Source organism: Budorcas taxicolor, chromosome 6 (assembly GCF_023091745.1).
Source record: "Budorcas taxicolor isolate Tak-1 chromosome 6, Takin1.1, whole genome shotgun sequence".
NCBI lineage: Eukaryota > Metazoa > Chordata > Mammalia > Artiodactyla > Bovidae > Budorcas > Budorcas taxicolor.
In genome coordinates, this window is record NC_068915.1 from 19,336,023 (window position 1) to 19,348,251 (window position 12,229).

Genomic DNA, 12,229 nt, shown 5'->3' on the forward strand with positions numbered 1-12,229 from the left:
CCCGAGCGGTCTACAGAGTCCACTCCAAATTCTCTGTCCCCCGCTTTTCTGTGGGCAGCCACACCACATCTCCTGTCGTCCATTCCCTCAGTCAATAACGCCAATCATCCTGCATCTCTTCCTCGGTCGCTACATTTTCTCGCCAGGTTGGGCAAGAGGCAAGATGCCACACGCCGGGGTCTTTCTTTAGAGTGCCGTCGCAGAATCTGTGATGTCAGAGGAAAGGGCCGAGCTGCGGGTAGCTGGGAGAGCTGGGAGCTGTCAGCGGAGAGCGCCCGGCTCGCGCTCCTGGCCGGATTCCGAGCTGGCAACCCCCGCTAACTTCGCTCGCGGGCAGAGGGCAGTCTTGGAGCCCCTGGAGCTCCAGGAGCAGCCTCTTTTGTAGAAGTACCTGCAATGCGCGGCCTGGTGCCCTAAGCAATAGCGGCAACACCAGCCACAGCGACAGCTCTGGGGCCCTGTGTAGCAGCTCCATCCACTTGTCTTTCTGTCTGCCTGCGCCCTCAGACCCAGAGGCAGGTATTTGGGTTTCCCAGTTTTTTATGGGTGTTTGAGACGGGAGGTAGAGGCGGGTCAGATGCAGCGAATGACCCCGCACTTCCCGCTGTGGTTGAAAGAGGTCAGTGCTGCTTTTGGCTACTGATCCCAATTTCCAGTCCCCACCTACAGCCCTCCTTCTACTCAACTCAGTCCTTTGAGAACTGTAGGCATTTTTTAAAAAGGGACTGCTGCCTGGCTGTTCCAAAGGAAGGTTGAAAGAGGAGCTTAGAGAATGTGGATTCGACTCTCTCCACTAGTCAACGTAGATTCGAACTCTTGCTTTGGTTTGTTTCTTGTTTTCAAAGGCTTAGTTATCGAAATGTGACATTCATTTGTGAAGTGGAAGAATATAAAAGAGTTGTCAGTGGTTGCTTTTCAAGGACTCTTGTCCCTGTTTTTGTTTGGGCTGAGGAAAAGTATATATAAAGTAAATGGACTAGTGTTATTAACCCATTAAAAATGTGTAAACTGTTTTATTTATAATGAAATTAGCATCTTTTGCCCAATTTTTGACCTTTTTTGCCTATGATGCATTTCCGCTTCAAGTTCTTTGAGGGCAAATATTGTCGTGTTTGTTCACTGGTGGGGCAGAAGCTGGAAAAGCGGCTGACTTAAAATAGGAACTTCAGGATATTTGGTGAATGAATGAATGTTCAGATCGAGCTTCTTATATTGTTTTTTTTTTTCTCTCTCTCTCTCTCTCAACTAATTTCTCATCTCAGGTATTTTTTTCCTCCCCACTGACTTTCTTCCACTTACCAAGTGTGAGGAAATCTATGTGAGTGTATTTGTTGAATGTGAACCTTTTTATGTATACCCAACTTAAGACGTCGGAGAAGGCAATGGCACCCTACTCCAGTACTCTTGCCTGGAATATCCCATGGACGGAGGAGCCTGGTAGGCTGCAGTCCATGGGGTCTCTAAGAGTCGGACACGATTGAGCAACTTCACTTTCACTTTTCACTTTCATGCACTGGAGAAGGAAATGGCAACCCACTCCAGTGTTCTTGCCTGGAGAATCTCAGGGACGGGGGAGCCTGATGGGCTGCCTTCTATGGAGTCGCACAGAGTCGGACACGACTGAAGCGACTTAGCAGCGGCAGCAGCAGCAACAGCAGCAACTTAAGACGTAGTTGAAGCAGAACGTTGATGAAATGGTTTGTGCTAACTAGTGTTTTATAGTTTTGAATTATTTGCGTTTTATTTGGTGATTTGATCTTTAGTTGTCTAAGTGATAGGTGTGTCTAATTGAAAATCAAAAGGCATAGTAATAATAAAATGCAGCAGCTCAGTGTCTTCCTTCCTGCCCTCAGTCCTGTTCATTCAAAGATAACCACATTTAATCTTTTCTGATTTTAGGTATGGATGTTGAAAAATATGTTAAACTGCGAATTCTTTTTTTTTTAAATTGACTTCTTAAGATAGCCCACACCATCCACTACCTCTCTTCTACAAATTTTTGAGTGGTTATCACAATTTTTAGTTTTAATACTGGTTAATTTCATAATTCTAAATAATATGTAGACTTTATTTTTTCACATCAACTTTTGAAAATACATATATTTGGCTCCTTATTTAGTAAAGCAAGGAAAGTAGTGACTCTACCTTTAAATGGCAAAAACCACATCCACTCCTGCCTTTCAGTAGATGGACTTTTCCTTATACACTGACAATGTTATTAATAGTTACAGTATATTTCTTAACTCCAATTGTTTTTTGCTTTGTTTATGTGTATAAAAACCAGTACAATGTTACAATATTATGGTTTTGTAAATAAACTTCAGTGCATAGCCAAGAAATATGCCATTATACATTTTCTTCCAGGTGTTTAATTTCATAACCTATGTACCACACTAATGAGATTTGTAATATTAATGTCAAATGGGTTGTTGTTTCCTCCTCTGCAGTAACAAAAATTATGTCATAGTTAAGTGTGCTTAATTTTTTGGATTATATACTAATTATATAGTTTTTGACCCTCCTCACTTTCACAGAGGACTTTGTACTTTCTTCGAGGGAAAAGATTCATGTGCTTTATTCACCAAGTCCTCTTATTCTTTGTATGAGAACCTCCTCCCTGCCATTTCTCTTCTTGAAGACATTTCCCTTGGAGCCCCATTACTTTCTGTTTGATTTGAACAGATTACTTTCTGGTCCTTTTGACAGCTTCCATACGGGATTATATTCCTTGAAATCTTGAGTAAGGTACAATGTGACAGTATTGTGCAAAGATACGATAAGGTACAATGTCTTTTACTACTTGGTCTTCTCCTGTTTTGGTAGCTGCTAAGTCACTTCAGTCATGTGCGACTCTGCGTGACCCCATAGACGGCAGCCCAACAGGCTCCTCCGTCACTGGGATTCTCCAGGCAAGAACACTGGAGTGGGTTGCCATTTCCTTTTCCAATGCATGACAGTGAAAAGTGAAAGTGAAGTTGCTCAGTTGTGTCCAACTCTCAGCGACCCCATGGACTGCAGCCCACCAGGCTCCTCCATCCATGGGATTTTCCAGGCAAGAGTACTAGAGTGGGGTGCCATTGCCTTCTCCAACTGTTTTGGTAGAATACATCCTTAAAAAATTTATTCATAAAAAATATGTGGGTAGTGATTTTATTTTTTTAATGTTTGCATAGTGTAAATTATTATTTTACTATTATGATTGGTACTTTGGCTGGGTATAGAAACTAAATTTTGTTTCTTACAGTTTTTCAAGGCGTCACCATCTTCTGGCTTCCGTTGATCCTCTTGAGGACATGAGAATGAGTGTTGGGTCTTGATGTTTTAACGCCGAAACTATTTGTTTTCTCTCTGAAATGATTAACGTTTTTAGTTGTACTTGAAGCTTTGAAAATCTGTTATGACATGTTTTGTTCTAAGTTTGTTCTCCTTGCAATGAACTCATTCAATGAAGCCTGAATAAATATCTCTGGTTAATTTAGTCTTCTTAAAATTAGAAGCATCTTTAATTTTCCTTCAACTGAGGGGAATTTCCTCCTAATCATTTATAATTTTTCCCTGTTTATTTTTCTCTGTTCTCTTTTGTTGAAATTCCTGTTAGGTGGTTGTTGAATTCTTGGTTTGATTCACTGTGTTTGTAATCTTTTATGTTTTTATCTGTTTGTGCATTTGCTTCATGTTCTGAGTTGTAGTCTCCTTTATTTTCCAACACTTCTATCTAGTTTGATAATCATGTTTAATTTCCAAGCACTGATTTTTAAAATTATTTTTCTCATATTTGCTTAATTTTGTTTCATTGTTCTTTTTTTAATGAGATAAAATTTATGTATATTAAAATGCACTGATTTTAAGTGACCAGTTTGGTGAGTTTTGATACATGTCAACAAACATGTAACAATCACCACCCTAATCAAGATGTGAAACATTTGTACTACTCCAGAAAGTTCCTACCTTTCCATTGCCAAGACTGTTCCCACCACCCTCCTCCCCACCCCAAGCACTCCATTCTCATTCTTACCACTATAGTTTAAAACTGTAGTCCTGTAACACTTAAATGGAGCCATAGGATATGAACTCTTCTGTGTCTGCCGCTTTCATCAATGTAATATTTTTGAGATACATCCATATTTTGGCATATTTATTCCTTTTTTGTTGTTTTGAAATAGCGTTTCATTGGATGAATATACCACAACTTGCTTAGAAGTTCACTTGTGTGATGTTTACCTTGCTTCCAGTTTGGGGCTGTTAAGAAACAAACTACTGTGAACATTCTCGTACAAGTATTTTTATGGACATTTTAGTTTTTATTGGGTTAATACCCAATAGGAATGGAATTTGAGTCGTAAGGGGTACTATTAACTTTAGTACAGTTTTTCAAAGTTCTTGTGTCATTTTAGCACTACCATAAACAGCAGAGAATCAGCTCCAATTCCACATTTTTCTCAACACTTGGTATTGCCAGTCACTCCAATTTTAGCCATTCTGGTAGTTGTAAAATGGTATGTTGTGGTTTTAATTTGCATTTTCCTGCTGATTAATTACATTGAGAACTATTTATGTGTTTATTGTCTATTTGTATTCCTCTTTTGTGAAAAATACACATTTCAGATTTTTACCTGTTTTGTGTTGACTTGTTTTTCTTTTTATTAAGTCATAGGCATTCTTTATATATTCTGAATGCTAGTCTGTTACCAGATAAGCCCTGTTATCATATATACAAACATACATGCATATATATATACACATATATACATGTATTTTATAAAAATATCACATGTATATATAGATAGATATGTCATAATTAACTTTAGTTTGGATTTGTATTTTCTCAAATGTGGCTTTTAATGTGCATTGTTTTTAATTTTGATGAAGCCCACTTTATAAAGTTCATCTTCTTTAAAAAATTCTCATTGTTTTGTTTTTAATCGGCTCAGATGAGATCTGTTTTCATTTTAATTTCCATTTGTTTGTTGCTAGGACAGAGAAACAATAGATTTTTAAAAATAAAGTATTTTTTGAAAAGATTTATTTATTTATGTTTGGCTCTGCTAGGTTTTCATTGCTGTGCACGGGTTTCTCTAGTTGCCACGGGCGGGGCAACTCTGTTGTGGTGCTCAGGCTTCTTACTGCAGAGGCTTCTCTTGTTGCAGACCACAGGCTCTAGGACACATGGGCCAGTAGCTGAGGCTTGTGCGCTCTAGAGCTGGGGCTTGGTGGTTGGCGGTGCATGTGCTTGGTTGCTCTGTGTCATGTGGGATCTTCCAGACTAGGAATCGAACCCATGTCCTCTGTCCTGGCAGGTGGATTCTTAACCCCTGGACCACCAAGGAGGCCCCTAAAGTTCATTTTTTATGGCTTTTCTTATCCTGCTTGAGAAATCTTCGCCTATTCCAAGGTTGCAAAAATATTCTCTCTCTTTTTTTTTTCTTCTTGTGCAGAAGACTTAACAGTTTTAGCTTTTACATTTAGGTCTGTAATCCATATCAGACTTCTGTGGATGTAGCAGTAGAAATTGAGGTTAATCTTCTTCCCATATGAACATCTTTTTATAGCACCATTTATTAAAAAGACTGTCCTTTTCCTATTCAATTCCTTGGCCTTTGTTGAAAATCATTTCATTGTGTTTAAAAATGTTTTTCAATTTAAAATGAAAAAAGCTTTCAATTTTATGAAATATATTGTATATAGCACATATATATAGATAGGTGGAGATATAGAATGTGAAATTATGGAGAATAATATGAACACCCTTAACCCATCAATTAAGAACTAGGATATTACTTAGTATTTTTGAAGTTTCTTATGGATTCTTCCCTAATCTCATGACTGCTTTTCATACAATGGTGCAGTAGTAACCTTATCCTTGGATAGGAGGATAAATAACTTGCCAGTGGTGTTGGAGAAGACTCTTGAGAGTCCCTTGGACTGCAAGGAGATCCAACCAGTCCATTCTGAAGGAGATCAACCCTGGGATTTCTTTGGAAGGAATGATGCTAAAGCTGAAGCTCCAGTACTTTGGCCACCTCGTGAGAAGAGTTGACTCATTGGAAAAAACTCTGATGCTGGGAGGGATTGGGGGCAGGAGGAGAAGGGGACAACCGAGGATGAGATGGCTGGATGGCATCACTGACTCAGTGGACGTGAGTCTGAGTGAACTCCGGGAGATGGTGATGAACAGGGAGGCCTGGCGTGCTGCGATTCATGGGGTTGCAGAGTCAGACACAACTGAGCGACTGAGCTGAACTGAACTGAATGGGGATCTGGTGGCAAAGTTGAGTCTTCTATTCTTCAGCCTTTCAAATGCCATATTTCTCATTTCAGATATTCTTCTGACTGCTGTTGTTCACCACTGTTCCCTCCTTCTCTGAATCTGAAGCCTCTGTTCTGAAGAGGATGAGCACACCTCTTAACTGTAGCATAGATTGTAACCTCCTTCTGTCTGTTTCTTATGACAATGCTCTTAGCCTATTCAGAATGCTTTATAGGAATTTCTTAAAATCAGCTCACGGCCTTTTTCCACCCTTTTCCTTATTATGAGTTTACACCTTTTAAAACAGTTCTTTTTAATGTTTAAATGAAGTTTCTGGACAGATTTATGAAAAGCAGCCTATTGTCTTGATTTAGAATTCCAGGTTTTATTGTGAAACTGGAAGGGAAGAATGCAGTCCCTGACCAATCAATGTCTTTTTAGTGAGATACCTAGATGAGAGATATATTTTTTGTTGGGAGACCTTTTTCATTGTGGTTGCCATAATGTGATAACAGATTTTAAACTAAGCTTCTTAATCTTCAGGCCACTTCATGATACAATGCTGGACTCCATTTGCTTTGGAAACTATGGTGCTAGGACCCCTCAGGATCTTCAGGTAGAATATCTGTTTCTAACCTGGAGGCAATAACATCTGTCAAGATCAATGAGGGGAGTAAAACATCACTTGCAAAGCGCCTGGCTTTAAAACAAAAATCGATTAGTTATTTAAGTAACATTATAACGCTGTTTGTTATCTAGTTTAATTCTTTTTTTATTTTAAAAAATTTATTTATTTTTAATTGAAGGATAATTGCTTCGCAATATTGTGTTGGTTTCTGCTATCAACATGAATCAGTCATAGGTAGACGCATGTGCCGTTCCTCTTGAACCTCCTTCCCACCCCATCCCACCCCTTTAGATTGTTGAAGAGCCCCAGTTTGAGTTCCCTAAGTCATACAGCAAACTCCCATTGACTATCTATTTTGCACATGGTAATGTATATGTTTCCATGTTCTCTCTCCATTCATCCCACACCCTTTCCTTCCTCCCCACGCCACCAGTGTAAGTCTATTCTCTCTGTCTGCATCTCCATTGCTACCCTGAAAATCTGTTCATCAGTACCATCTTTTTAGATTCCATATATATATATATATAAATACACATGTGCATTAATAATGATATTTGCTTATCTCTTTCTGACTTACTTCACTCTATATAATAGGCTCTAGGTTCATCCACTTCATTAGACCTGACTCAAATGTGTTCCTTTTTATGGCTGAATAATATTCCATTGTATATATGCACCACAGCTCTTTATCCGTTCATTTGTCAGTGGACATCTAGGTTGCTTCCATGCCTTAACTATTATAAATAGTGCTGCATTGAACCTTGGGGTACACGTGTCTTTTTCAGTTTTGGTTTCCTCAGGGCGTATGCCTATTAGTGGGATTGCTGGGTGATGTTAGTTTGATACTTAGTACTGTTAGAGTCCTTGATTATTTAAAGTTCTGGTTGGTGTCCTTATTTCCTCTTTCCTGACTCCTTGCACTGTGAAAAAGAAAAGTACTTGTAGTCTGTGGTATATTCAAACTTCGGGTAAAAAGAAGAGCCTTATTAATGTGAATGTACAATAACAAACTTCTAAACTCTTAAAATTGTCAGGCATCCTTGCAGAGGGAGTGTTCTGTCTTTTCCTTTATATGCCATTGCAAATCTTTGATTTTGATTTGGAGCTACCATGTAAATTCATGATTGGATGGTCTTTCCTCTTTGATATTATCTTAAAATTTTCTCACATTGATAATTTTGCTGTAAAATGTACAATTGACATCTCCCTCCAAATTATATATGGTTATGGCTCAGATGGTGAAGCGTCTGTCTACAATGCGGGAGACCTGGGTTCAATCCCTGGGTTGGGCAGATCCCCTGGAGAAGGCAGTGGCACCCTACTCCAGTACTGTTGCCTGGAAAATCCCATGGACAGAGGAGCCTAGTAGGCTACAGTCCATGGGGTTGCAAAGAGTCGAGCACGACTGAGCGACTTCACTTTCACTTTCAGTCATATTTAAGGTGAGAAAACACTGGCTTAATGTTTAGCTGATCTATCAAAAAATTCTCTCCTTTTCTAGATTACCTGGGAAGATTTAGGACACCAAGAATGTTTCCCTTGAAGGATGCCGAAATGGGTGCCTTTACCTTCTTTGCCTCTGCTCTGCCCCATGATGTCTGTGGAAGCAATGGGCTTCCTCTCACACCAAATTCCATCAAGATTTTAGGGCGCTTTCAAATCCTCAAGACCATCACTCACCCCAGACTGTGCCAGTATGTGGATATTTCTAGGGGAAAGCATGGTGAGTGTTGTTTTCTCATATTTTGTGTTCTCTACCCTGTTACCCTGATTAGGTTATAATATACACAGTGTATTGTTTTGGATGTGAGAGTTGGACTATAAAGAAAGCTGAGCACCAAAGAATTGATGCTTCTGAACTGTGGTGTTGGAGAAGACTCTTGAGAGTCCCTTGGACTGCAAGGAGATCCAACCAGTCCATCCTAAAGGAGATCAGTCCTGGGTGTTCATTGGAAGGACTGATGTTGAAGCTCAAACTCCAATACTTTGGCCACTTGATATGAAGAGCTGACTCATTTGAAAAGACCCTGATGCTGGGAAAGATTGAGGGCAGGAGAAGGGGACAACAGAGGATGAGATGGTTGGATGGCATCGCCAACTCGATGGACATCAGTTTGGGTGGACTCCAGGAGTTAGTGATGGACAGGGAGGCCTGGCGTGCTGCTGTTCATGGGGTTGCAAAGGGTCGGACACGACTGAGCCACTGAGCTGAACTGATACACAGTAAGTGTTAATCGCTCAGTCCTGTCTGACTCTTTGCAGCCCAATGGACTGTAGCCCGCCAGACTCCTCTGTCCCTGGGATTCTCCAGGCAAGAATACTGGAGTGGGTTGCCATTCCCTTCTCCAGGGGTCTTCCTAACCCAGGGATCGAACCTGGGTCTCCTGCATTGCAGGCAAATGCTTTACCATCTGAGCCACCAGAGAAGCCATTATAATAAATAGTAAACATATAAAGTAATCAGAGTGTGTATGTTTGCTTGCCATCACTTTTTGCTCCAGCCAAACTGAGTCATTTGAGTTTTCCTGACTGCATTTGAATGATTCACATTTCTCAGATCTAAGAATCAAGATTTTTAATATTCTTTTTTAGGGAAGCCCCTATCCTCAAGTATATTTCTTCATCTCTCCAAAAAGGAAATGAAAATTCTAATGTTAGAAACTTTGTGTTCTGTCTCTCGTCATGTCCGACTCGCTGTGACCCTGCGGGCGGTAGCCCACCAGGTTCCTCTGTCCATGGAATTTTCCAGGCAAGAAGACTGAAGTGGTTTGCCGTTTCCTTCTTCAGGGGATCTTCCTGACCCAGGGATCAAACATGCATCTCTTGCATCTCCTGCGTTGGCAGGTGGATTCATTACCACTGAGCCACCTGAGAAGCCCAATAGAAACTTTAGAATTGTCTACTAGAATGTATTTTATGATTGAAAGTAATAATCTGGGCTAAGTTTTTTCCCCTGAAAAGAGGGTCACTAATGTTTTTACCTCTTCGTAGCTGCATTAGTCTTTTTATATACGATTTCATTTAGTAGAGTTGAATTCTATTGGTTAAAAAGTCAGTATTTCACCAGGAAGAATTTACTGCCTTTTTAGTAGTATAGTTGAGGCTTCCCAGGTAGCACTGGTGGTAAAGAACTTGGCTGCCAGTGCAGAAGATGTAAGAGATGTAGGTTCAATTCTCTGGTGGAGGGCTTGGTAACCTACACTGTGATTCTTGCCTAGAGAATCCCATGGACAGAGGAGCCTGGCTATGGTCCCTAGAGTCACAAAGAGTTGTATATGACTGAAGCGATTTAGCATGCACGCATGCAGTCATAAAGTCAGGTTCTTTTATAACTTGTATCTTAGCCCATTCTCCTTGCTAAAATAGGACACTATAAACCGAGTGGCTTATAAACAAGAAGAGTCTATTTCTTACAGTTCTGGTGGCTGGGATATCCAAGATTAAGGCAATAGCAGATGCTATGTCTGGTGAGGCCCACTTCTACATTAACAGTCATCTTCTCCCTGTAACCTCACTTGGTGGGAGGGGAAAGGGAGTTTTCCCAGGCTTCTTTTACAAAAGAAGAGCACTGATCCTGTTTGTGAGGGCCCTACCCTCATGGCTTCCCATGTGGGGCTAGTGCCTGTCAATGCAGAAGATGTAAGAGACTCGAGTTCAATCCCTGGATTGGGAAGATCCCTGGAGAAGGCCATGCCAACCCACTTCAGTACTTGCCTGGAGAATCCATGGACAGAGAAGCCTGGTGGGCTACAGTCCGGGGGGTTGCAAAGAATTGGACATGGCTGAAGCGACTTAGCATGGACACCCTCATGATCTAATCACCACCACCCCCACCCCCCCAAAAGCCCCACTGCTGGACACCATCACACTGAGGATTAGGTGTCAACATATGGATTGGGGAGGTGGGGCACAAATGTTCAATCCATAGCACCCCTGAAGGTGCTTATGGTGGCAATATTTTAATTATTTTAAAATTATTTTTGAAAGCTTAATTTCATGCTTAAAATTATTTTAAATGCATTTCAGTGAAATATATTTAATTTTTCTAACAAAATGAATTGTGAAAGTTAACCCCATATACTTACTGATATTGTACTGTTTTTATTCCCTTAAAAATCTCATTTTCAGATGTTTCAACCTAATATTACAGGTGCTGAAAAAAAATGCAAACTCTTATTTCCTTAGTTTTGCTGAAAAACAGGCTAAATGATACTTTCAAGTAGTCTAGGTTATGCCTCTTGAAAATAGTTTCTCTGAAAGTTTTATAGAATTTGAATGGAAAATGTTTTTGTAATAAATGTTAATAATGGCTAACATTTATTGTTTATTACTTATTAGGCAGTATTCTAAATGCTTTACGTATTTTAATTAACTTAATCCTTACAACATTACCATGAAGTAGGAACTCTTTTTGTATTCACATTTTACAGATGAGGAAATTGAGGCACAGAGCAATTAAGTAGCAATTAAGGAACTTTTGGCAAGTTTGTTGTTTACAAACAAGCAAATTTAAAAAACCTTTTTGCTAAAGTTTTTGTTTGCTAAAGAGCTTCAAGACAATAACTAAATTGTAGATATCATTTGGGGCTTTTATATAACCAAATAGGTGATAAGATATTGTCAACCCCTGAATGCCTCAAATACCACCCCACCCCTACCCAATTACAAATTCTAAAGAATTTTGGCTTGTGGAATTGGCCTGGTTCCAAAATCACTCCAATATAACTATATGGTAGATCATTATCATCTGTAATGAGTAACCAAAATTTGCTGTTGTAGATCTGAAAATTTGGACTATGCTTATCTTCCCGAATTCTTGCCACTTTACTCAGTTCTTGGGACTTTTTCTTTTTTTTTTTTTTAGATTTATTTATTTATTTATTTTTGGCTGTACTGGATCTTCATTGCTCCTCGGGCTTTTCTCTAGTTGCGGCAGTCGGGGGCTACTCTCTAGCTGTGGTGCTCTGGTCTTCTCATTGTGGTGGCTTCTCTTGTTGCAGAGCCTGGGCTCTAGGGCGCACAGATTCAATAGTTTCAGTTCCCAGGCTTTAAAGCACCAGCTCACCTGTTGTGGCGCATGGGCTTAGTTTCTCTGTGGCATGTGGGACCTTCCTGGATCAGGGATGGAACCTGTGCAGGCCAATTCTTTACCACTGAGCCACCAGGGGAACCCAGGACTTCTTTATGCTTGTATCCTGAAGTGCCCTTTATTCTTTCCCACTGACTGGAAGCCTATTTGGAGCATCCCTTCAGATGACTGGGGTCTTGCCTCTGTCCAGTTTTCCCTAGGCATTTTGGGATAATTGACTCAGTAGTCCTAGAGTCAAGAGTCTTGAGCTCCTTTTTTTCATCCC

At 40.1% G+C, this 12,229-nt stretch overlaps 1 protein-coding gene across 4 annotated transcripts in view; it reads left to right on the forward strand.

Annotated features, from left to right (window-relative positions):
* Window positions 1-351: 351 nt before the first annotated feature.
* The window catches only part of TBCK (TBC1 domain containing kinase), a 218,594-nt gene continuing 206,716 nt past the window's right edge, over window positions 352-12,229 (forward strand). For all 4 annotated transcript variants that reach the window (XM_052641924.1, XM_052641928.1, XM_052641925.1 and 1 more), the window contains exons 1-2: window positions 352-515; window positions 8,377-8,598. In XM_052641924.1, coding sequence (XP_052497884.1) covers window positions 8,406-8,598 — 193 coding nt within the window. In that variant the 5' untranslated portion in view covers window positions 352-515; window positions 8,377-8,405. The remainder of the gene's footprint in view (window positions 516-8,376; window positions 8,599-12,229) is intronic.